The 22138-nt window shown below is 46.0% G+C and overlaps 1 protein-coding gene across 5 annotated transcripts in view; it reads left to right on the top strand.

Annotated features, from left to right (window-relative positions):
- Window positions 1–22138, top strand: part of hdac6 (histone deacetylase 6) — a 41385-nt gene that overhangs the window by 12167 nt on the left and 7080 nt on the right. For all 5 annotated transcript variants that reach the window (XM_036989064.1, XM_036989063.1, XM_036989066.1 and 2 more), the window contains exons 8-21: window positions 60–157; window positions 260–364; window positions 506–574; window positions 3047–3173; window positions 3512–3577; window positions 5471–5530; window positions 5625–5714; window positions 6292–6466; window positions 8563–8731; window positions 8955–9083; window positions 14807–14975; window positions 15456–15658; window positions 16275–16467; window positions 21691–21840. In XM_036989064.1, the coding sequence (XP_036844959.1) occupies window positions 60–157; window positions 260–364; window positions 506–574; window positions 3047–3173; window positions 3512–3577; window positions 5471–5530; window positions 5625–5714; window positions 6292–6466; window positions 8563–8731; window positions 8955–9083; window positions 14807–14975; window positions 15456–15658; window positions 16275–16467; window positions 21691–21840 (1803 nt within the window). The remainder of the gene's footprint in view (window positions 1–59; window positions 158–259; window positions 365–505; window positions 575–3046; window positions 3174–3511; window positions 3578–5470; window positions 5531–5624; window positions 5715–6291; window positions 6467–8562; window positions 8732–8954; window positions 9084–14806; window positions 14976–15455; window positions 15659–16274; window positions 16468–21690; window positions 21841–22138) is intronic.

Genomic DNA, 22138 nt, shown 5'->3' with positions numbered 1-22138 from the left:
CTCTCTCTCTCTCCCCCCCTCTCTCTCTCTCTCTGCATCTTCTCTCTCCCCTGCCCCAGGAGTCATATACGTGTGCCAGTCTGGCTGTGGGCTCTGTTCTGCAGCTGGTTGATAAGGTCATGACCTCAGAGCTCCGGAATGGATTCTCTGTTGCTAGGTAAAATAATGATTTGTAATGTATAAACGTGACAACAGCTTTATCAGTCTGAGGATATTGTTTTAAACAGAAGTATGTTTTTTTAATTGACTGTGTGTCCAGACCTCCAGGCCACCACGCCCAGGTCGACCAGATGAATGGTTACTGTATGTTCAATAATCTGGCCATCGCAGCGCGCTACGCACAGACACGCCATCGAGTGGAACGGTGAGTCGCATCACTGATCGGTTGATTGCAGAGTTTTGATTGGTTGATTGCAGAGTTTTGATTGGTTGATTGCAGAGTATTGATTGGTTGATTGCAGAGTATTGATTGGTTGATTGCAGAGTGTTGATTGTTTGATTGCAGAGTTCTGATAGTGGACTGGGATGTGCATCACGGCCAGGGGATCCAGTACATTTTCCAGGAGGATCCCAGGTAGGTAACACTACTGTGTTGTTCAACTGAACCTCAGTGGCTACGGATACAGACTTTCTCTATCTCAATTTTCCCTAATTATCAGGATATTTCTGTGTATGTGCAGGATTTCTTTTTACGTAGCTGAGTGCCTTCATAATGGGAATGTTTGTTCAAATCGGCCGCAGGGTTGATATTTCAGCTGTTCAGAAACATGAGGCAGAGACATAGGCTACATCACCATGCTTCAGAAGAGGGTGAGTAAAGAGAGAGCAGCAGCTATGTGAAGGGAGGGAGAGCTGCAGCTATGTGAAGGGAGGGAGAGCTGCAGCTATGTGAAGGGAGGGAGAGCAGCAGCTATGTGAAGGGAGGGAGAGCAGCAGCTACGTGAAGGGAGGGAGAGCAGCAGCTACGTGGAGGGAGAGGGAGAGCAGCAGCTATGTGAAGGGAGGGAGAGCAGCAGCTACGTGAAGGGAGGGAGAGCAGCAGCTACGTGAAGGGAGAGGGAGGGAGAGCAGCAGCTATGTGAAGGGAGGGAGAGCAGCAGCTATGTGAAGGGAGGGAGAGCAGCAGCTATGTGAAGGGAGGGAGAGCAGCAGCTACGTGAAGGGAGGGAGAGCAGCAGCTACGTGAAGGGAGGGAGAGCAGCAGCTACGTGAAGGGAGGGAGAGCAGCAGCTATGTGAAGGGAGGGAGAGCAGCAGCTACGTGAAGGGAGGGAGAGCAGCAGCTACGTGAAGGGAGGGAGAGCAGCAGCTATGTGAAGGGAGGGAGAGCAGCAGCTACGTGAAGGGAGGGAGAGCAGCAGCTACGTGGAGGGAGAGGGAGAGCAGCAGCTATGTGAAGGGAGGGAGAGCAGCAGCTACGTGAAGGGAGAGGGAGGGAGAGCAGCAGCTATGTGAAGGGAGGGAGAGCAGCAGCTACGTGAAGGGAGGGAGAGCAGCAGCTACGTGAAGGGAGGGAGAGCAGCAGCTACGTGAAGGGAGAGGGAGGGAGAGCAGCAGCTATGTGAAGGGAGGGAGAGCAGCAGCTATGTGAAGGGAGGGAGAGCAGCAGCTACGTGAAGGGAGGGAGAGCAGCAGCTACGTGAAGGGAGGGAGAGCAGCAGCTACGTGAAGGGAGGGAGAGCAGCAGCTACGTGAAGGGAGGGAGAGCAGCAGCTACGTGGAGGGAGAGGGAGAGCAGCAGCTACGTGGAGGGAGAGGGAGAGCAGCAGCTACGTGAAGGGAGGGAGAGCAGCAGCTACGTGAAGGGAGGGAGAGCAGCAGCTACGTGAAGGGAGAGGGAGGGAGAGCAGCAGCTATGTGAAGGGAGGGAGAGCAGCAGCTATGTGAAGGGAGGGAGAGCAGCAGCTACGTGAAGGGAGAGGGAGGGAGAGCAGCAGCTATGTGAAGGGAGGGAGAGCAGCAGCTATGTGGAGGGAGGGAGAGCAGCAGCTACGTGAAGGGAGAGGGAGGGAGAGCAGCAGCTATGTGAAGGGAGGGAGAGCAGCAGCTACGTGAAGGGAGGGAGAGCAGCAGCTACGTGAAGGGAGAGGGAGGGAGAGCAGCAGCTATGTGAAGGGAGGGAGAGCAGCAGCTACGTGAAGGGAGAGGGAGGGAGAGCAGCAGCTATGTGAAGGGAGGGAGAGCAGCAGCTATGTGGAGGGACGGAGAGCAGCAGCTACGTGAAGGGAGAGGGAGGGAGAGCAGCAGCTACGTGGAGGGAGGGGGAGGGAGAGCAGCAGCTATGTGGAGGGAGGGAGAGCAGCAGCTATGTGGAGGGAGGGAGAGCAGCAGCTACGTGAAGGGAGGGAGAGCAGCAGCTACGTGAAGGGAGAGGGAGGGAGAGCAGCAGCTATGTGAAGGGAGGGAGAGCAGCAGCTATGTGAAGGGAGGGAGAGCAGCAGCTACGTGAAGGGAGAGGGAGGGAGAGCAGCAGCTACGTGGAGGGAGGGGGAGGGAGAGCAGCAGCTATGTGGAGGGAGGGAGAGCAGCAGCTATGTGGAGGGAGGGAGAGCTGCAGCTACGTGGAGGGAGGGGGAGGGAGAGCAGCAGCTACGTGGAGGGAGGGAGAGCAGCAGCTACGTGGAGGCAGGGAGAGCAGCAGCTACGTGGAGGCAGGGAGAGCAGCAGCTACGTGGAGGGAGGGAGAGCTGCAGCTACGTGGAGGGAGGGGGAGGGAGAGCAGCAGCTACGTGGAGGGAGAGGGAGGGAGAGCAGCAGCTACGTGGAGGGAGAGGGAGGGAGAGCAGCAGCTACGTGGAGGGAGGGAGAAGCAGCTACGTTAGAAAAACTGTGTGTGTAAAATAACACATGCGCAGAACGTGATCCTTTGAGGAAGAGGTTTCCGGAGGGGTGGGTGGTCGCGGGGCGTGGGCGAAAAACTCTGTTTCCGTACACCTCACCAAATGAATGGCTGTCATATGATGTGAGGAGAGGAGAGGAGTGATGTAATCCCCCCCTCTTTCCCTCTCGTCTTGTCTCCCTCTCCTCTCCTCTCTCTCTCCGGTCAGCGTTCTGTACTTCTCAGTCCACAGATATGAGGAGGGTTTGTTCTGGCCCCATCTGCCCGAGTCAGACAGCAGTGCTGTGGGCACCGGTTCTGGGGAGGGATACAACATCAACCTGCCCTGGAATAAGGTACTAGTTACTGGACTAGTTAAGATTATCTACCTCTGCTATCGTATTATCTCCTCAGTGTTTACCTTGTATTCTGTTTTCCTAATGTTGTTGTATCGAGGGTTGTTTTCCTGATGTTGTTGTATCGAGGGTTGTTTTCCTAATGTTGTTGTATCGAGGGTTGTTTTCCTGATGTTGTTGTATCGAGGGTTGTTTTCCTGATGTTGTTGTATCGAGGGTTGTTTTCCTAATGTTGTTGTATCGAGGGTTGTTTTCCTAATGTTGTCGTATTGATACTTTGTCTAGTAGTTTGTAAAATATGGTGACATTGAGGTCTGTTCTTTCCCTTTGTTCGACAGATTGGAATGAAAGATGCAGACTACGTTGCCGCATTCCAGCAGCTTCTTTTGCCTGTAGCCTACGAGGTATAGTCGTTGAGATGGTTGTTAGACTTCCTCAATCGTTTGGGTTTTATATAACGTAATAGAACATAGAACATTCTAACAATGTCCTTAGAAGAATAGGAACATTCTAACGATGTTCTTAGAAGAATAGGAACATTCTAACGATGTTCTTAGAAGAATAGGAACATTCAAACGATGTTCTTAGAAGAATAGGAACATTCGGACGATGTTCTTAGAAGAATAGGAACATTCTGACGATGTTCTTAGAAGAATAGGAACATTCGGACGATGTTCTTAGAAGAATAGGAACATTCGGACGATGTTCTTAGAAGAATAGGAACATTTGGACGATGTTCTTAGAAGAATAGGAACATTCGGACGATGTTCTTAGAAGAATAGGAACATTCGGACGATGTTCTTAGAAGAATAGGAACATTCGGGATGATGTTCTTAGAAGAATAGGAACATTCGGGATGATGTTCTCAGAAGAATAGGAACATTCGGACAATGTTCTTAGAAGAATAGGAACATTCGGGACGATGTTCTCAGAAGAATAGGAACATTCGGACGATGTTCTTAGAAGAATAGGAACATTCGGACGATGTTCTTAGAAGAATAGGAACATTCGGACGATGTTCTTAGAAGAATAGGAACATTCGGGATGATGTTCTTAGAAGAATAGGAACATTTGGACGATGTTCTTAGAAGAATAGGAACATTCGGACGATGTTCTTAGAAGAATAGGAACATTCGGACGATGTTCTTAGAAGAATAGGAACATTCGGGATGATGTTCTTAGAAGAATAGGAACATTCGGGATGATGTTCTCAGAAGAATAGGAACATTCGGACGATGTTCTTAGAAGAATAGGAACATTCGGACGATGTTCTTAGAAGAATAGGAACATTCGGACGATGTTCTTAGAAGAATAGGAACATTCGGGACGATGTTCTCAGAAGAATAGGAACATTCGGACGATGTTCTTAGAAGAATAGGAACATTCGGACGATGTTCTTAGAAGAATAGGAACATTCGGACGATGTTCTTAGAAGAATAGGAACATTCGGACGATGTTCTTAGAAGAATAGGAACATTCGGACGATGTTCTTAGAAGAATAGGAACATTCGGGACGATGTTCTCAGAAGAATAGGAACATTCGGACGATGTTCTTAGAAGAATAGGAACATTCGGGACGATGTTCTTAGAAGAATAGGAACATTCGGACGATGTTCTTAGAAGAATAGGAACATCCGGACGATGTTCTTAGAAGAATAGGAACATCCGGACGATGTTCTTAGAAGAATAGGAACATCCGGACGATGTTCTTAGAAGAATAGGAACATTCGGACGATGTTCTTAGAAGAATAGGAACATTCGGACGATGTTCTTAGAAGAATAGGAACATTCGGACGATGTTCTTAGAAGAATAGGAACATTCGGACGATGTTCTCAGAAGAATAGGAACATTCGGACGATGTTCTCAGAAGAATAGGAACATTCGGACGATGTTCTCAGAAGAATAGGAACATTCGGACGATGTTCTCAGAAGAATAGGAACATTCGGACGATGTTCTCAGAAGAATAGGAACATTCGGACGATGTTCTTAGAAGAATAGGAACATTCGGACGATGTTCTCAGAAGAATAGGAACATTCGGGACGATGTTCTCAGAAGAATAGGAACATTCGGGACGATGTTCTCAGAAGAATAGGAACATTCGGACGATGTTCTTAGAAGAATAAGAACCTTCGGACGATGTTCTTAGAAGAATAGGAACATTCGGGATGATGTTCTTAGAAGAATAGGAACCTTCGGACGATGTTCTTAGAAGAATAGGAACCTTCGGACGATGTTCTCAGAAGAATAGGAACATTCCGATGTGATTTCCCCCCATAACAGTTTGTTTGTTGCAGTTCCAGCCTCAGCTTGTCCTGGTGGCAGCAGGCTTCGACTCTGTGATAGGGGATCCCAAGGTAAGGAGAACCAAATATTAACGTTCTTTATCTACAAGTTGATGTGATAGAAATGTATACGATTTCTGAAAGATGTTGTGTGTTTTTACCCTAGGGAGAGATGTCTGCCAGTCCTCAGTGTTTCTCTGTTCTGACTCACATGCTGCTGGGCCTGGCTCAGGGGAAGTTGCTGCTGGTTCTCGAGGTAACAACAAACCACTCTACATGTCTTTTATTTAGCTTCGATTACACATGCAGCCCAAATCAGATCTTTTGATGAAAATTACAGGCCTCTCTCATCTTTTTAAGTGGGAGAACTTGCACAATTGCTGGCTGACTAAATACCTTTTTGTCCCACTGTAGCTTCGATTAGACATGCAGCCCAAATCAGATCTTTTGCCACTAATTGGTCTTTTGACCAATCACATTAGATCTGGCCACTAATTGGCCTTTTGACCAATCACATTAGATATGGCCACTAATTGGCCTTTTGACCAATCACATTAGATATGGCCACTAATTGGCCTTTTGACCAATCACATTAGATCTGGCCACTAATTGGCCTTTTGACCAATCACATTAGATATTTTGTCAATAATTCTGCAAATGAAAATGATTCTGCTGCCTGTGTAAACGCTGAGTTGGGGTAGGTTGAGTTGGCTTCCATACCACATTATATATCTACGTTAACTGCGTGCGCAGTTTACACAGGCAGAATGAAAGAGATCTGTTTTATAGAGTTATATTGAGTGACATTGATGCCGCTTGTTTCATGTTTTCAGGGAGGATATAACCTTCAGTCCACAGCAGAAGGGGTGTGTGCCTGTCTGAGGTCACTATTGGGGGAGTCCTGCCCCCGCTTGAGGTCACCACCCATCCCGAGTGACAGTGCCCTGAAATCCATCTCCAGGTCGATCTCTGCTCTGTACCCTTACTGGACCAGTCTGCAGGTACTGGGTAAGTACTGGAGAAGCCCTTATAACCCCGTATAACCCATTCATAACCCCTTATAACCCCTTATAACCATTCATAATCCTTTAAATCCATTCATAACCCCTTATAACCCATTCATAACCCCTTATAACCCCTTCATAACCCCTTATAACCATTAATAATCCATTCATAACCCCTTATAACCCCTTATAACCCATTCATAATCCTTTAAATCCATTCATAACCCCTTATAACCCATTCATAACCCCTTATAATCCATTCATAATCCTTATAACCCATTCATAACCCCTTATAATCCCTTATAACCCATTCATAACCCCTTATAACCCATTCATAACCCCTTATAACCCATTCATAATCCTTTAAATCCATTCATAACCCCTTATAACCCATTCATAATCCTTATAACCCATTCATAACCCTTTAAACCCATTCATAACCCCTTATAACCCATTCATAACCCCTTATAACCCCTTATAACCCATTCATAATCCTTTAAATCCATTCATAACCCCTTATAACCCATTCATAATCCTTATAACCCATTCATAACCCTTTAAACCCATTCATAACCCTTTAAATCCATTCATAACCCCTTATAACCCATTCATAATCCTTATAACCCATTCATAACCCTTTAAACCCATTCATAACCCTTTAAATCCATTCATAACCCCTTATAACCCATTCATAACCCTTTAAACCCATTCATAACCCTTTAAATCCATTCATAACCCCTTATAACCCCTTCATAACCCCTTATAACCCATTCATAATCCTTATAACCCATTCATAACCCCTTATAACCCATTCATAACCCCTTATAATCCCTTATAACCCATTCATAACCCCTTATAACCCATTCATAAACCCTTATAACCCCTTATAACCCATTCATAATCCTTTAAATCCATTCATAACCCCTTATAACCCATTCATAAACCCTTATAACCCCTTATAACCCATTCATAATCCTTTAAATCCATTCATAACCCCTTATAACCCATTCATAATCCTTATAACCCATTCATAACCCTTTAAACCCATTCATAACCCCTTATAACCCATTTATAACCCCTTATAACCCCTTATAACCCATTCATAATCCTTTAAATCCATTCATAACCCCTTATAACCCATTCATAATCCTTTAAATCCATTCATAACCCCTTATAACCCATTCATAACCCTTTAAACCCATTCATAACCCTTTAAATCCATTCATAACCCCTTATAACCCATTCATAACCCTTTAAACCCATTCATAACCCTTTAAATCCATTCATAACCCCTTCATAACCCCTTATAACCCATTCATAATCCTTATAACCCATTCATAACCCCTTATAACCATTCATAATCCTTATAATCCATTCATAACCCCTTATAACCCATTCATAACCCTTTAAACCCATTCATAACCCCTTATAACCCATTCATAATCCTTATAACCCATTCATAACCCCTTATAACCCCTTATAACCCATTCATAATCCCTTATAACCCCTTATAACCCATTCATAATCCTTTAAATCCATTCATAACCCCTTATAACCCATTCATAATCCTTATAACCCATTCATAACCCTTTAAACCCATTCATAACCCTTTAAATCCATTCATAACCCCTTATAACCCATTCATAACCCCTTTAAACCCATTCATAACCCCTTATAACCCATTCATAATCCTTATAACCCATTCATAACCCCTTATAACCCATTCATAATCCTTATAATCCATTCATAACCCCTTATAACCCATTCATAACCCTTTAAACCCATTCATAACCCCTTATAACCCATTCATAATCCTTATAACCCATTCATAACCCCTTATAACCCATTCATAACCCTTTAAACCCATTCATAACCCCTTATAACCCATTCATAATCCTTATAACCCATTCATAACCCCTTATAACCCTTTCAAAACTATCACCCATTCATAATAATTCATAACTAATTTATAACCATTCATAACCCCTTGATACATTTGTGGATTATAATCCATTCATAACCCTCTATAACCCCTTCTTAACCTGTTAATAACTTCTTCATAACCTCTCATAACCATTCATAACTGTGGTTTGTCTCCAGAGGGAGGGCCTCTATCAGACAGCGACCCCCTGAACCCAGCCCTGACCCCAGCAGAGAGCAGTGAGGAGTTAGGTGAAGAGCTCTGTGAGGAGAGAGGAGACAGCCTGGACCTGACCACGGGCCTGGTGTACGACCAGAGGATGATGGAACATCACAACATGTGGGACAGGTGAGAATCCATCAAAGACACAAGAACATTTGAGACACTGAGGTCCTGTCCAGAAACATATCCCCCTCCCTGGAAAGCAGTCCCAGTTGTCACTCAATTTAAACTCCTGGCTAAATACAATAAATATGAAATCATCCCCTATCCCTGAGGGTTCCTTCACTATCCAGCCGTAGCCTCATGTTGAATGTACTGTATGGAAATGATGTTATTTGGTTGTTGGCAGCCACCACCCAGAGCTTCCCCAGAGGATCCAGCGTATCTTCTCCCATCACGACGACCTGGGCTTGGTGTCCCGTTGCCTGAGGATACCGGCTCGACTTGCCTTAGAGGAGGAGCTGGCTCTGTGCCACAGGTAACTTCTACCAATAACAAATGAAAGATATAGGACTATTTCTGGTCATATAGAGTTATTACTGATCATATAGGGTTATTACTGGTCATATAGGGTTATTATTGGTCATATAGGGCTATTACTGGTCAAAGGGCTATTACTGGTCATATAGGGTTATTATTGGTCATATAGGGTTATTACTGGTCATATAGGGTTATTACTGATCATATAGGGTTATTACTGGTCATATAGGGTTATTACTGGTCATATAGGGTTATTACTGGTCATATAGGGTTATTATTGGTCATATAGGGCTATTACTGGTCATATAGGGCCATTACCGGTCATATAGGGCCATTACCGGTCATATAGGGCCATTACCGGTCATATAGGGTTATTACCGGTCATCCAGGGTTATTACCGGTCATCTAGGGTTATTACCGGTCATCTAGGGTTATTACCGGTCATCTAGGGTTATTACCGGTCATATAGGGTTATTACCGGTCATATAGGGTTATTACCGGTCATATAGGGTTATTACCGGTCATATAGGGCCATTACCGGTCATATAGGGTTATTACCGGTCATATAGGGTTATTACCGGTCATATAGGGTTATTACCGGTCATATAGGGTTATTACCGGTCATATAGGGCCATTACCGGTCATATAGGGCCATTACCGGTCATATAGGGCCATTACCGGTCATATAGGGTTATTACCGGTCATATAGGGTTATTACCGGCCATATAGGGTTATTACCGGTCATATAGGGTTATTACCGGTCATCTAGGGTTATTACCGGTCATATAGGGCCATTACCGGTCATATAGGGCCATTACCGGTCATATAGGGCCATTACCGGTCATATAGGGCCATTACCGGTCATATAGGGCCATTACCGGTCATCTAGGGTTATTACCGGTCATCTAGGGTTATTACCGGTCATCTAGGGTTATTACCGGTCATCTAGGGTTATTACCGGTCATCTAGGGTTATTACCGGTCATCTAGGGTTATTACCGGTCATATAGGGTTATTACCGGTCATATAGGGCCATTACCGGTCATATAGGGCCATTACCGGTCATATAGGGCCATTACTGGTCATCTAGGGTTATTACCGGTCATTTAGGGTTATTACCGGTCATCTAGGGTTATTACCGGTCATCTAGGGTTATTACCGGTCATCTAGGGTTATTACCGGTCATATAGGGTTATTACCGGTCATATAGGGTTATTACCGGTCATATAGGGCCATTACCGGTCATATAGGGCCATTACCGGTCATATAGGGCCATTACCGGTCATATAGGGCCATTACCGGTCATATAGGGCCATTACCGGTCATATAGGGCCATTACCGGTCATATAGGGTTATTACTGTTCATATAGGGTTATTACTGGCCAGAGTACTTTCATAGTTGTATATCTCCTGTGTCTGTAGTGTGTATCTCCTGTGTCTGTAGTGTGTTGATGTGTCTGTAGTGTGTATCTCCTGTGTCTGTAGTGTGTTGCTGTGTCTGTAGTGTGTTGCTGTGTCTGTAGTGTGTATCTCCTGTGTCTGTAGTGTGTTGATGTGTCTGTAGTGTGTTGCCGTGTCTGTAGTGTGTATCTCCTGTGTCTGTAGTGTGTATCTCCTGTGTCTGTAGTGTGTATCTCCTGTGTCTGTAGTGTGTTGCCGTGTCTGTAGTGTGTTGCTGTGTCTGTAGTGTGTTGCTGTGTCTGTAGTGTGTATCTCCTGTGTCTGTAGTGTGTTGCCGTGTCTGTAGTGTGTTGCTGTGTCTGTAGTGTGTATCTCCTGTGTCTGTAGTGTGTTGCCGTGTCTGTAGTGTGTATCTCCTGTGTCTGTAGTGTGTTGCCGTGTCTGTAGTGTGTAATATAATGTTATTTATCACTGAATATAACAGGTGTCGGTCGACTTTACTGTGAAATGCTTCCTTACAAGCCCTTAACCAACACAATTAAAAAAGGAAGTAAACAATAATTATGCTACCTACAAGGGGTACCGGTACTGAGTCAATGTGTAGGGGTACCGGTACTGAGTCAATGTGTAGGGGTACCGGTACTGAGTCAATGTGTAGGGGTACCGGTACTGAGTCAATGTGTAGGGGTACCGGTACTGAGTCAATGTGTAGGGGTACCGATACTGAGTCAATGTGTAGGGGTACCGGTACTGAGTCAATGTGTAGGGGTACCGGTACTGAGTCAATGTGTAGGGGTACCGGTACTGAGTTAATGTGCAGGGGTACCGGTACTGAGTCAATGTGTAGGGGTACCGGTACTGAGTCAATGTGTAGGAGTACCGGTACTGAGTCAATGTGTAGGGGTACCGGTACTGAGTCAATGTGTAGGGGTACCGGTACTGAGTCAATGTGTAGGGGTACCGGTACTGAGTCAATGTGTAGGGGTACCGGTACTGAGTCAATGTGTAGGGGTACCGGTACTGAGTCAATGTGTAGGGGTACCGGTACTGAGTCAATGTGTAGGGGTACCGGTACTGAGTCAATGTGTAGGGGTACCGGTACTGAGTCAATGTGTAGGGGTACCGGTACTGAGTCAATGTGTAGGGGTACCGGTACTGAGTCAATGTGTAGGGGTACCGGTACTGAGTCAATGTGTAGGGGTACCGGTACTGAGTCAATGTGTAGGGGTACCGGTACTGAGTCAATGTGTAGGGGTACCGGTACTGAGTCAATGTGTAGGGGTACCGGTACTGAGTCAATGTGTAGGGGTACCGGTACTGAGTCAATGTGTAGGGGTACCGGTACTGAGTCAATGTGTAGGGGTACGAGGTAGCTGAGTCAATGTGTAGGGGTACGAGGTAGCTGAGGTAATATGTACATGTACAGTTTAAGTCAGAAGTTTACAAACACCTTAGACAAATACATTTCAACTCAGTTTTTCACAATTCCTGACATTTAAACCTGTTAAAAATGCCCCGTCTTAGGTCAGTTAGGATCACCACTTTATTTTAAGAATGTGAAATGTCAATTCCCAGTGGGTGAGAATGTATTCGGTAACATTGCCTTTAAATTGTTTAACTTGGGTCAAACATTTCAGTTAGCCCTCCACAAGCTTCCCACAATAAGTTGGGTAAATGTTGGCCCATTCCTCCTGACAGAGCTGGTGTAACGGAGTCAGGTTTGTAGGCCTCCTTGCTCGCGCACGCTTTTTCAGTTCTGTCCACAAACGTCCTATAGGATTTAGGTCAAGGCTTTGTGATGGCCACTCCAATACCTTGACTTTGTTGTCCTTAAGCCATTTTGCCACAACTTTGGAAGTATGCTTGGGGTCATTGTCCATTTGGAAGACCCATTTGCGAACAAGCTTTAACTTCCTGACTGATGTCTTGAGATGTTGCTTCAATATATCCACATCATTTTCCATCCTCATGATGCCGTCTATTTTGTGAAGTGCACCAGTCCCTCCTGCAGCAAAGCACCTCCACAACATGATACTGCCACCCCTGTGCTTCACGGTTGGGATGGTGTTCTTTGGCTTGCAAGCCTCCACCTTTTTCCTCCAAACATAACGATGGTCATTATGGCCAAACAGTTCTATTTTTGTTTCATCAGACCAGAGGACATTTCTCCAAAAAGTACGATCTTTGTCCCCATGTGCAGTTGCAAACCGTACTCTGTCTTTTTTATAGCGGTTTTGGAGCAGTGGCTTCTTCCTTGCTGAGTGGCCTTTCAGGTTATGTTGATATAGGACTCGTTTTACTGTGGATATAGATACTTTTGTACCTGTTTCATCCAGCATCTTCACAAGGTCCTTTGCTGTTGTTCTGGCATTGATTTGCACTTTTCATACCAAAGTACGTTCATCTCTAGGAGACAGAACGTGTGTCCTTCCTGAGCGGTATGACGGCTGCGTGGTCCCATGGTGTTCATACTTGCACACTATTGTTTGTACAGATGAACGTGGTACCTTCAGGCGTTTGGAAATTGCTCACAAGGATGAACCAGACTTTTTTTCTGAGGTCTTGGCTGATATCTTTTGATTTTACCATGATGTCAAACAAAGAGGCACTGAGTTTGAAGGTAGGCCTTGAAATACATCCACAGGTACACCTCCAATTGACTCAAATTATGTCAATTAGCCTATCAGAAGCTTCTAAAGCCATAACATCATTTTCTGGAATTTTCCAAGCTGTTTAAAGGCACAGTCAACTTAGTGTATGTAAACTTCTGACCCACTGGAATTGTGATACAGTGAATTATAAGTGAAATAATCTGCCTGTAAACAATTGTTGGAAAAATGACTTGTGTAATGCACAAAGTAGATGTCCTAACCAACTTGCCAAAACTATAGTTTGTTAACAAGAAATGTGTGGAGTGGTTGAAAAACTAGTTTTAATGACTCCAACCTGAGTGTACGTAAACTTCCCGACTTCCACTGTAGGTGGGGTTTAAAGTGACTAGTCAATCAGGATAGATAATTAACAGAGTAGCAGCTGCGTGTGTCGTTAATGTAACAACAAATACACATGTAAATTGTCCCGGTAGCTATTTGATTAATTGTTTGTCAGTCTGATGGGGATTGAAGCTGTTCAGGAGCTTTTTGGTCCTCGACATGGCGCTCTGGTACCAATTACCGTGCGGTAGCAGAGAGAACAGTTTATGGCTTGGGTGGCTGGAGTATGTTTTTTTTGGGGGGGGGGGGGGCTTCCTCTGACACCTTCTGGTATAGAGGTCCTGGATGACAGTGAGCTTGGTCCCAGTGATGTACTGGGCTTTACGCACGACCCTCTGTGATGCCTTACCTCGGATGCCAAGCGCTTGCCATAATTTATTTGTATTTATTTAACCTTTTGTTTTAACCGGGCAAGTCAGTTTAAGAACAAATTGTTATTTACAATGACTGCCTACCAGAAGGCAAAAGGCCTCTGTAGAACTTATTGAGGATGTGAAGGCTAAATCTTTTCACGCTTCTGAGGGGGAAGAGACGTTGTGGTGGCCTCTTCGTGTGTGGACCACGATAGATGTTTAGTGATGTGGACACAGAGGAACTTGTCTGTGATCAGGCCGTTATGTCGTCGGCCAAACGTAATAATGGCGTTGGAGTCGTGCGCGGCCTTGTAGTTGTGGCGGGCCCCTGTGTTGAGGATCAGCGTGGCGGATGTGTTGTTATCTACCCTCACCACCTGGGGACGGCCCGTCGGGAAGTCCAGGATCCAGTTGCAGAGGGAGGTGTTTAGTCCCAGGATCCTTAGCTTAGTGATGAGCTTAGAGGGCACTATGGTGTTGAACGCTGAGCTGTAGTCAATGAACAGCATTCTCACATAGGTGTTCCTCCTTGTCCCAGGTGGGAAGAGGGCAGTGTGGATTGCGTCATCTGTGGATCTGTTGAGGCGGTATGCGAATCTGTGTGGGTCCAGGGGTGTCTGGGATGATGGTATTGATGTGAGCCATGACCAACCAGCTTTTCAAACCATTTCATGGCTACAGATGTGAGTGCTAAGGAGCGATAGTCATTTAGACAGGTTACCTTGGTGTTCTTGGGCACAGGGACTATGGTGGTCTGTTTGAAACATGTTGGTTTACAGACAGGGTAACGTGTACATTGTATTTAATGATCTGGAGGATGATGTGCTCATAATGCTGTTTGTCTGTTTGTTTACGGGGCGAAGCCAAACCCACAATTCCACATTGCGTGGACAATCCGTACATTTTTTTTTTTTCTCCAATAATTATTATTTAAAATGTTGTAATTCTGTGAATGTGTCTAATCCGTGTCTGTAGCTTGGAGCACATAGCCAAGATCAAGGCCACAGAGGGGATGAAGACGAGGGACCTTCACAGACTGGGAGATGAGTACAACTCTATCTTCATCAGTACTGAGAGCTACAGGAGCGCCCGGTTGGCCGCTGGGGCCTGCTTTAATGCAGTACAGGCTGTTCTGACGGGACAGGTTGAACATTACCTCCATCACGTTGACCTCTAACCCCGCTGTGTCCAGTAAATGTTAAAAGTTAGGCGCTCAGGCTACCCTTTGTGAGGACATAGTTTCCTGAATGAATTACTTTAAAGCTACACGTCCCCCCCCAAAAAAAATGCTGTTGCGAAGCTTATATGAAATCCTTTACGAAGGGTTTTTAAATTCTTCGCAAAGTCTTTGAAAAGTGATGTTTGTTTGAAAGAGCATAGCCTTCTATTAGTCAACATGGTTGTATTATCAGACTTAGGGTTTCACAATTCCCCTAAACTTTCCCCAATTACCCAGCATTCCAGGCTGTTGGATTCCTGGTTATTCCAGGTATTCCTGGTTATTCCAGGTATATTCCAACTGGGATTTTTTGGAAAACTAGAGAACTTTGGGGGAAGTTCCTGGAATTTTTCAACCCTATTTATCAGACTTTTGTATGTCTGTCCGTCCCCCCCCCCTCACCAGGTCCGTAATGGCGTGGCCATCGTGCGCCCCCCTGGTCACCATGCCGAGAAGGACGCTGCCTGTGGGTTCTGTTTCTTCAACTCCGCCGCCCTGACTGCCCGATACGCCCAGTCCATCTCCCAGAAGCCCCTGCGGGTCCTCATCCTGGACTGGGATGTTCACCATGGCAACGGAACACAGCACATCTTCGAAGAGGATGACAGGTACCTAGCCGTGCCTGTTCCATATCTGGTGCGCTGCTTCTGATGAGGGTCCAGAGGGGTTCTGCTGCTTATTCTCTCCTCTTTTACTCAATTGGAAATTATGGGATGAGGATTTTTCAATTTATTCATTTCAACTCAAGTTCTCATGTCTTCCCCGTGTCCTCAACATCTCCCTCACTAACTCCAACCCTCTCCTCTCTCCATCCAGTGTCCTCTACATCTCCCTCACTAACTCCAACCCTCTCCTCTCTCCATCCAGTGTCCTCTACATCTCCCTCACTAACTCCAACCTTCTCCTCTCTCCATCCAGTGTCCTCTACATCTCCCTCACTAACTCCAACCTTCTCCTCTCTCCATCCAGTGTCCTCTACATCTCCCTCACTAACTCCAACCCTCTCCTCTCTCCATCCAGTGTCCTCTACATCTCCCTCACTAACTCCAACCCTCTCCTCTCTCCATCCAGTGTCCTCAACCTCTCCCTCACTAACTCCAACCTTCTCCTCTCTCCATCCAGTGTCCTCTACATCTCCCTCACTAACTCCAACCCTCTCCTCTCTCCATCCAGTGTCCTCTACATCTCCCTCACTAACTCCAACCCTCTCCTCTCTCCATCCAGTGTCCTCTACATCTCCCTGCATCGCTACGAGGATGGGACCTTCTTCCCTACTTCCGAGGACGCGCACTACAACAGAGTGGGCGAGGGGAAGGGAGCAGGGTTCAACGTCAACATCCCCTGGAACGGAGCCAAGATGGGCGACGCGGAGTACCTTGCAGCCTTCCACTCGGTGGTCATGCCCATCGCTAGAGAGGTACAGTATCCTTCCACTCAGTGGTCATGCCCATCGCTAGAGAGGTACAGTATCCTTCCACTCAGTGGTCATGCCCATCGCTAGAGAGGTACAGTATCCTTCCACTCAGTGGTCATGCCCATCGCTAGAGAGGTACAGTATCCTTCCACTCAGTGGTCATGCCCATCGCTAGAGAGGTACAGTATCCTTCCACTCAGTGGTCATGCCCATCGCTAGAGAGGTACAGTATCCTTCCACTCAGTGGTCATGCCCATCGCTAGAGAGGTACAGTATCCTTCCACTCAGTGGTCATGCCCATCGCTAGAGAGGTACAGTATCCTTCCACTCAGTGGTCATGCCCATCGCTAGAGAGGTACAGTATCCTTCCACTCAGTGGTCATGCCCATCGCTAGAGAGGTACAGTATCCTTCCACTCAGTGGTCATGCCCATCGCTAGAGAGGTACAGTATCCTTCCACTCAGTGGTCATGCCCATCGCTAGAGAGGTACAGTATCCTTCCACTCAGTGGTCATGCCCATCGCTAGAGAGGTACAGTATCCTTCCACTCAGTGGTCATGCCCATCGCTAGAGAGGTACAGTATCCTTCCACTCAGTGGTCATGCCCATCGCTAGAGAGGTACAGTATCCTTCCACTCAGTGGTCATGCCCATCGCTAGAGAGGTACAGTATCCTTCCACTCAGTGGTCATGCCCATCGCTAGAGAGGTACAGTATCCTTCCACTCAGTGGTCATGCCCATCGCTAGAGAGGTACAGTATCCTTCCACTCAGTGGTCATGCCCATCGCTAGAGAGGTACAGTATCCTTCCACTCAGTGGTCATGCCCATCGCTAGAGAGGTACAGTATCCTTCCACTCAGTGGTCATGCCCATCGCTAGAGGTACAGTATCCTTCCACTCAGTGGTCATGCCCATCGCTAGAGAGGTACAGTATCCTTCCACTCAGTGGTCATGCCCATCGCTAGAGAGGTACAGTATCCTTCCACTCAGTGGTCATGCCCATCGCTAGAGAGGTACAGTATCCTTCCACTCAGTGGTCATGCCCATCGCTAGAGAGGTACAGTATCCTTCCACTCAGTGGTCATGCCCATCGCTAGAGAGGTACAGTATCCTTCCACTCAGTGGTCATGCCCATCGCTAGAGAGGTACAGTATCCTTCCACTCAGTGGTCATGCCCATCGCTAGAGGTACAGTATCCTTCCACTCAGTGGTCATGCCCATCGCTAGAGAGGTACAGTATCCTTCCACTCAGTGGTCATGCCCATCGCTAGAGAGGTACAGTATCCTTCCACTCAGTGGTCATGCCCATCGCTAGAGAGGTACAGTATCCTTCCACTCAGTGGTCATGCCCATCGCTAGAGGTACAGTATCCTTCCACTCAGTGGTCATGCCCATCGCTAGAGAGGTACAGTATCCTTCCACTCAGTGGTCATGCCCATCGCTAGAGGTACAGTATCCTTCCACTCAGTGGTCATGCCCATCGCTAGAGAGGTACAGTATCCTTCCACTCAGTGGTCATGCCCATCGCTAGAGAGGTACAGTATCCTTCCACTCAGTGGTCATGCCCATCGCTAGAGAGGTACAGTATCCTTCCACTCAGTGGTCATGCCCATCGCTAGAGAGGTACAGTATCCTTCCACTCAGTGTCCTCTCTCTCTCTCTCTCTCTCCCTCCGTGTTGTTGTCACTGCATATCTCTCTTTCTCTCTCTCTCTCTCTCTTCTCTCTCTCTCTTCTCTCTCTCTCTTCTCTGTCTCTCTCTCTCTCTCTCTCTCTGTCTCTCTGTCTCTCTGTCTCTCTTCTCTGTCTCTCTCTCTCTCTCTCTCTCTCTCTCTGTCTCTCTCAATTCATTTCAAAGGGCTTTATTGGCATAAGAAACATGTGTTTACTTATCGATATTAAAATATGAGCACTTAACATTATTCACCAAAGTTCCAAAATAATAAAGACATTTCAAGTGTCATATTATATATACAGTGTTGTAACGATGTGAAAATAGTTAAAGTACGTAATGGAAAATAAATAAACCTAAAAATGGTTTGTATTTACAATGGTGTTTGTTCTTCACTGGTTGCCCTTTTCTTGTGGCAACAGGTCACACATCTTGCTGCTGTGATGGCACACTGTGGTATTTCACCCAATAGATATGGGAGTTTAATCTGAGGGAAATATGTCTCTCTAATATGGTCATACATTGGGCAGGAGGTTAGGAAGTGCAGCTCTGTTTCCACCTCATTTTGTGGGCAGTGAGCACATAGGCAGACATGGCTCTCAAGAGAAGACAGGCTACGTCGGCCTTTCTCAATAGCAAGGCTATGCTCACTGAGTCTGTACATAGTCAAAGATTTCCTTAAGTTTGGGTCAGTCACAGTGGACAGGTATTCTGCCACAGTGTCCTCTCTGTTTAGGGTCAGTCACAGTGGACAGGTATTCTGCTACTGTGTCCTCTGTTTAGGGTCAGTCACAGTGGTCAGGTATTCTGCCACTGTGTCCTCTCTGTGTAGGGTCTGTCACAATGGTCAGGTATTCTGCCGCGGTGTACTCTCTGTTTAGGGCCGGAGGATATTTTTGCAGAATTTTGTGTCAATTTGGTGTTTGTCCCATTTAGTGAATTCTTGGTTGGTGAGCGGACCCCAGACCTCACAACCATAAAGGGCAATGGGTTCTATGACTGATTCAAGTATTTTTAGCCAAATCCTAATTGGTATGTTGAATTTATGTTCCTTTTGATGGCATAGAATGCCCTTCTTACCTTGTCTCTCAGATCGTTCACAGCTTTGTGGAAGTTACCTGTGGTAGGCCGAGGTCTGTATAGTTTTTTGTGTGCTCTAGGACAACAGTGTCTAGATGGAATTTGTATTTGTGGTCCTGGTGACTGGACCTTTTTTGGAACACCATTATTTTGGTCTTATTGAGATTCACTGTCAGGGCCCAGGTCTGGCAGAATCTGTCCTGAATATCTACGTGCTGCTGTAGGACCTTCTTGGTTGGTGACAGAAGCACCAGATCATCAGCAAACAGTAGACATTTGACTTCGGATTCTAGTAGGGTAAGGCCGGGTGCTGCAGGCTGTTCTAGTGCCCGCGCCAATTCGTTGATATAAATGTTGAAGAGGTTGGAGGTCAAGCTGCATCCCTGCCTCACCCCAGGGCCCTGTGGAAAGAAATGTTTGTGTTTTTTCCCATGTACTAATCTTTACCCGGCACAGCCAGAAGAGGACTGGCCACCCCTCAGAGTCTGGTTCCTCTCTAGGTTTCTTCCTAGGTTTTGGCCTTTCTAGGGAGTTTTTCCTAGCCACCATGCTTCTACACCTGCATTGCTTGCTGTTTGGGGGTTTTAGGCTGGGTTTCTGTACAGCACTTTGAGATATCAGCTGATGTACGAAGGGCTATATAAATAAATTTGATTGGATTTATTGCCTCAGTGGTCATGCCCATCGCTATAGAGGTATGTACTGTACAGTAGTGTTGTGTAGAGGGCACTCTGACTCTAATGCATACAAGGATCACATACTGTAGTATATGAAATGTGCTTTGTGGCGTTGTAGCTTGCTAGTGATTGTCAGTCAAACCAATTTCCCCTTGAGGATTGAAGTAATTCATCTATCAGAAACCTTTCATCATGACGTACAAACTACTATACTTTTTAGTAATGTGATTTTACTTATTTGTTCCACTTGGTGTCACTTCAGTTATCAAGTTAATGTTTGTTATGTTTATCTATTAAACAGTTGTTTTCTCTCCCTCTGTAGTTTGACCCGGGCCTTAAACAGTTGTTTTCTCTCCTTCTGTAGTTTGACCCGGGCCTTAAACAGTTGTTTTCTCTCTCTCTGTAGTTTGACCCGGGCCTTAAACAGTTGTTTTCTCTCCTTCTGTAGTTTGACCCGGGCCTTAAACAGTTGTTTTCTCTCCCTCTCTGTAGTTTGACCCGGGCCTTAAACAGTTGTTTTCTCTCCCACTCTGTAGTTTGACCCGGGCCTTAAACAGTTGTTTTCTCTCCTTCTGTAGTTTGACCCGGGCCTTAAACAGTTGTTTTCTCTCCCTCTGTAGTTTGACCCGGGCCTTAAACAGTTGTTTTCTCTCCTTCTGTAGTTTGACCCGGGCCTTAAACAGTTGTTTTCTCTCCTTCTGTAGTTTGACCCGGGCCTTAAACAGTTGTTTTCTCTCCCTCTGTAGTTTGACCCGGGCCTTAAACAGTTGTTTTCTCTCTCTCTGTAGTTTGACCCGGGCCTTAAACAGTTGTTTTCTCTCCCTCTGTAGTTTGACCCGGGCCTTAAACAGTTGTTTTCTCTCCTTCTGTAGTTTGACCCGGGCCTTAAACAGTTGTTTTCTCTCCTTCTGTAGTTTGACCCGGGCCTTAAACAGTTGTTTTCTCTCTCTGTAGTTTGACCCGGGCCTTAAACAGTTGTTTTCTCTCCCACTCTGTAGTTTGACCCGGGCCTTAAACAGTTGTTTTCTCTCCTTCTGTAGTTTGACCCGGGCCTTAAACAGTTGTTTTCTCTCCCTCTGTAGTTTGACCCGGGCCTTAAACAGTTGTTTTCTCTCTCTCTGTAGTTTGACCCGGGCCTTAAACAGTTGTTTTCTCTCCCTCTGTAGTTTGACCCGGGCCTTAAACAGTTGTTTTCTCTCTCTCTGTAGTTTGACCCGGGCCTTAAACAGTTGTTTTCTCTCTCTCTGTAGTTTGACCCGGGCCTTAAACAGTTGTTTTCTCTCTCTCTGTAGTTTGACCCGGGCCTTAAACAGTTGTTTTCTCTCTCTCTGTAGTTTGACCCGGGCCTTAAACAGTTGTTTTCTCTCTCTCTGTAGTTTGACCCGGGCCTTAAACAGTTGTTTTCTCTCCCTCTGTAGTTTGACCCGGGCCTTAAACAGTTGTTTTCTCTCTCTCTGTAGTTTGACCCGGGCCTTAAACAGTTGTTTTCTCTCTCTCTGTAGTTTGACCCGGGCCTTAAACAGTTGTTTTCTCTCTCTCTGTAGTTTGACCCGGGCCTTAAACAGTTGTTTTCTCTCTCTCTGTAGTTTGACCCGGGCCTTAAACAGTTGTTTTCTCTCCCTCTGTAGTTTGACCCGGGCCTTAAACAGTTGTTTTCTCTCCCTCTGTAGTTTGACCCGGGCCTTAAACAGTTGTTTTCTCTCCCTCTGTAGTTTGACCCGGGCCTTAAACAGTTGTTTTCTCTTCCTCTGTAGTTTGACCCGGGCCTTAAACAGTTGTTTTCTCTCCCACTCTGTAGTTTGACCCGGGCCTGGTTCTGGTATCGGCAGGGTTTGATGCAGCCAGAGGGGACCCTCTAGGAGGGTACCAAGTTACCCCCCCGGGCTATGCCCACCTCACCCACCTACTGATGGGCCTGGCAGGCGGCAGAGTATTGGTCATCCTGGAGGTTAGTGGTCTGCATTAACACACACACACACACACACACACACACACACACACACACACACACACACATACACACACAGGCATGCACGCACGCATGCATACACACATAACTTTGATGATACAGTTGTAGCAATACAAGGTTATAACATCTACAGAAAAGACAGAAATGCCAAAGGTGGAGGTGCTGCTGTTTATATTCAGAACCACAGTCCTGTAAAGATTAGAGAGGATCTCATGTTAAATACTGTTGAAGTAATATGGCTACAGGTTAATCTGCCTCACCTAAAGCCCATTCTGGT

This window comes from Oncorhynchus mykiss, chromosome 9 (genome assembly GCF_013265735.2).
Source record: "Oncorhynchus mykiss isolate Arlee chromosome 9, USDA_OmykA_1.1, whole genome shotgun sequence".
Lineage (NCBI taxonomy): Eukaryota > Metazoa > Chordata > Actinopteri > Salmoniformes > Salmonidae > Oncorhynchus > Oncorhynchus mykiss.
The sequence above is the reverse complement of the archived record's forward strand: the minus strand, read 5'-3'. Positions and strand labels throughout refer to the sequence as shown.